General features: G+C 46.2%; 1 protein-coding gene across 1 annotated transcript in view; it reads left to right on the top strand.

The window, feature by feature from the left end:
• PRMT7 (protein arginine methyltransferase 7) overlaps positions 1-2,669 on the top strand; it is a 52,894-nt gene that overhangs the window by 3,479 nt on the left and 46,746 nt on the right. Inside the window, exon 2 of the mRNA XM_007449945.1 lies at positions 330-505. Coding sequence (XP_007450007.1) covers positions 411-505 — 95 coding nt within the window. The 5' untranslated portion in view covers positions 330-410. The remainder of the gene's footprint in view (positions 1-329; positions 506-2,669) is intronic.

Raw genomic sequence — 2,669 nt, 5'->3', positions numbered from 1 at the left:
GAGCACAGGCTCCGGACGCGCAGGCCCAGCGGCCATGGCTCACGGGCCCAGCCGCTCCGCGGCATGTGGGATCTTCCCGGACCGGGGCACGAACCCGTGTCCCCTGCATCGGCAGGCGGACTCTCAACAACTGCGCCACCAGGGAAGCCCCACTTTCTGAGTTTTTATCTTAATAGTATTTGATGTTATATGCTGAATATAAAACCAAGTAACTCTGCTGGAAAGATTAAAATGCTGATTAACAAATATTTTCAGTGGCTCTGACATTTTTGTCTATTTCTTGATTTCTTTTTTTTTTCCTCTACATTTTTGGGCATTACAATTTGAAGAGATTTCTGACGATCAGATCTGTCTACAAGCAGCTGGCAAGGCTGCCTTTCTACGCTAAAACTGAGGAGCTAATTGGCACCATGAAAGTCTTCTGTGGGCGGGCCAACCCAACCACGGGATCTGTGGAGTGGCTGGAGGAGGATGAGCATTATGATTACCACCAGGAGATCGCAAGGTAACAAGGGTTTTTCCACAGTTGGCTGCAGCTGGGTGGGTCCCTTGATCTCAAAGCAGATGCCTTGGAATCCAGTCTGAGTGGGGGAATAGGCTGTCACCCAGTGCTTCTGATCAGGGCAGGTGTTGGTCACCAGCAGGTCTGCTCAGCTAGGTAGGTTTGTGTGGGAGTTAGGCAAAGTTATGCCTGTGTGGAGAGTCAGACATTTTGTGGCAGCTGTACCAGAGTCCCCGAGGATCTGTCTTGTGGACCAAAGAGGACCCAAAGTTCAGTAGTAGTAGTAGTAGTAGTAGTAGACGAGTTTATGAAATTTAATTATTTACTTGTGTCACTGAAATGGTGGCACATTTATCATATAGTTAAATTCTCTTTAATGGAAAAAGTGGGGAAAAAATGAGGTCTTTTTTTTTTCCTTTGGAGGGATGTTTAAAAGTATGTAAGTGAGTTACTGTTGTTTAGCAATCATTAAGTGCATATGACACCGTGCTAAGGCTGTGAATATCACAGTGACACAGATAAGGTTCTCATCCTCAAAGAACATGCAGTTTTGTGGAATAGACAGACATAAAAAATTATGACACCATGAGATAAAAGTCAGTGGAAATGGGCACAAAAGTACGTGGAAGCAGCAAGAACCAACTGGGCTGGGAGGGCAATATTTGAATGATTTCCTGAATCTAAAGAGAGGGATATTGCTTTCTGAGCAGCAGGGATTATGTGCAAACTTCCAGATGAGCTAGTTTGAGGAATGGCTAGCAGGTCAGTGTGGCTGGAGTGTGGTGCAAAATTAGGGCTATAGTGAGAGAGGATGCTGAAAAGGTAGGCAGGGGTCTTGTTGTAATTGGTGGTAGCAAAATGCAGGAAGAGGAACCTGATTGTATAAGTTCTAGTTTAGCCACTTCTTCAGCTACTTGACTTCTTAACGTCAAGTAGCTTGACGTTAGCCAAGCTACTAAACTTCTCTGAGGGTCAATGTAGTAATATATGCCTCATATACAGTATAACAGTATATACCTCAGTATAACAATGTGTATATCTCATCATATAATACCCTTTTCTTAGGATTATTTAATGAGTGAATGAAATACAATGTCTGGTACAGAGTAAGGGCTCAAACACATTACTTTCTTTCTAAATATTTTGGACGTTATTTTCTGAGTGATTGAGGTGTTAAATGGGGAAGAAAAAAGATTAGGTTGCATTTTGGAACATTAACCTGAGAGCATTGTGGAAAGTGGGTTGGAGGGTGTGAAAACCATATGGGCATTTGGGTGGATATTGCAACCCCAAGGCTGAGACAGTGGAGGTGGAGAGTGGAGGAAAAAGCTTTGAGAGAGCTTGAGTTTCATAACTCATTGGATGCAGTGATGGAAGGAGAGAGAGAAAATGAAGTAAGCACCGAGATTTCTGGTTAGAGTGACTAGATGGATGGAACTGTTGTTCCTTGAGAAGAACACAGGAGGAATGGGTGTTGTTGGGGTGATGAAGATTAGGTATCTGGCTTTGGACATCCAGATGGAAATGCCACTGGGCAGATAAATGTGGGTCTGGAGACAGTTTGCAGTTGTTAGAGTTGAAACTGGAAGAGATTGCAGGCTTTCAGAGATTGTGTAGAATGTGAAAGGTAGAGGGCTGGAGAAGGAATCCTGGAAAAACTGATGAGGCAAGACAACCAGGAGGGCATGGCCAGAGAGTAGAGAGGAAGAGAACGTTTCAGGAAGAGGGAGTGTCCAGCAGGGTCAGAGAAATCCTAGATGTTAATGATGTGAGTGAGCTGGTGGTGCTTAGGGAGAGTGATGTCAGTGGAGTCAGGGGAGTGAGTGGGTGGTGAGGCAGGGAAGATGGGGGAGTGAAAATGCCCCTTAAAAGGTGGAGAGGGGCTTCCCTGGTGGCGCAGTGGTTGAGAGTCTGCCTGCCGATGCAGGGGACACGGGTTCGTGCCCCGGTCCAGGAAGATCCCACATGCCGCGGAGCGACTGGGCCCGTGAGCCACAGCTGCTGAGCCTGTGCGTCCAGAGCCTATGCTCCGCAACAGAAGAGGCCACAGCAGGGAGAGGCCCGCGTCCCGCATGTATCCACTCATTATGCTGCTATGGGCCTGATGACATTGATTTCATTGCTGAGTGATATTCCATTGCACGTAAGTGCCACCACTTGTTGATCC

The sequence above is a fragment of the Lipotes vexillifer genome, unplaced genomic scaffold, assembly GCF_000442215.2.
Source record: "Lipotes vexillifer unplaced genomic scaffold, Lipotes_vexillifer_v1.1 scaffold1235, whole genome shotgun sequence".
Lineage (NCBI taxonomy): Eukaryota > Metazoa > Chordata > Mammalia > Artiodactyla > Lipotidae > Lipotes > Lipotes vexillifer.
The sequence above is the reverse complement of the archived record's forward strand: the minus strand, read 5'-3'. Positions and strand labels throughout refer to the sequence as shown.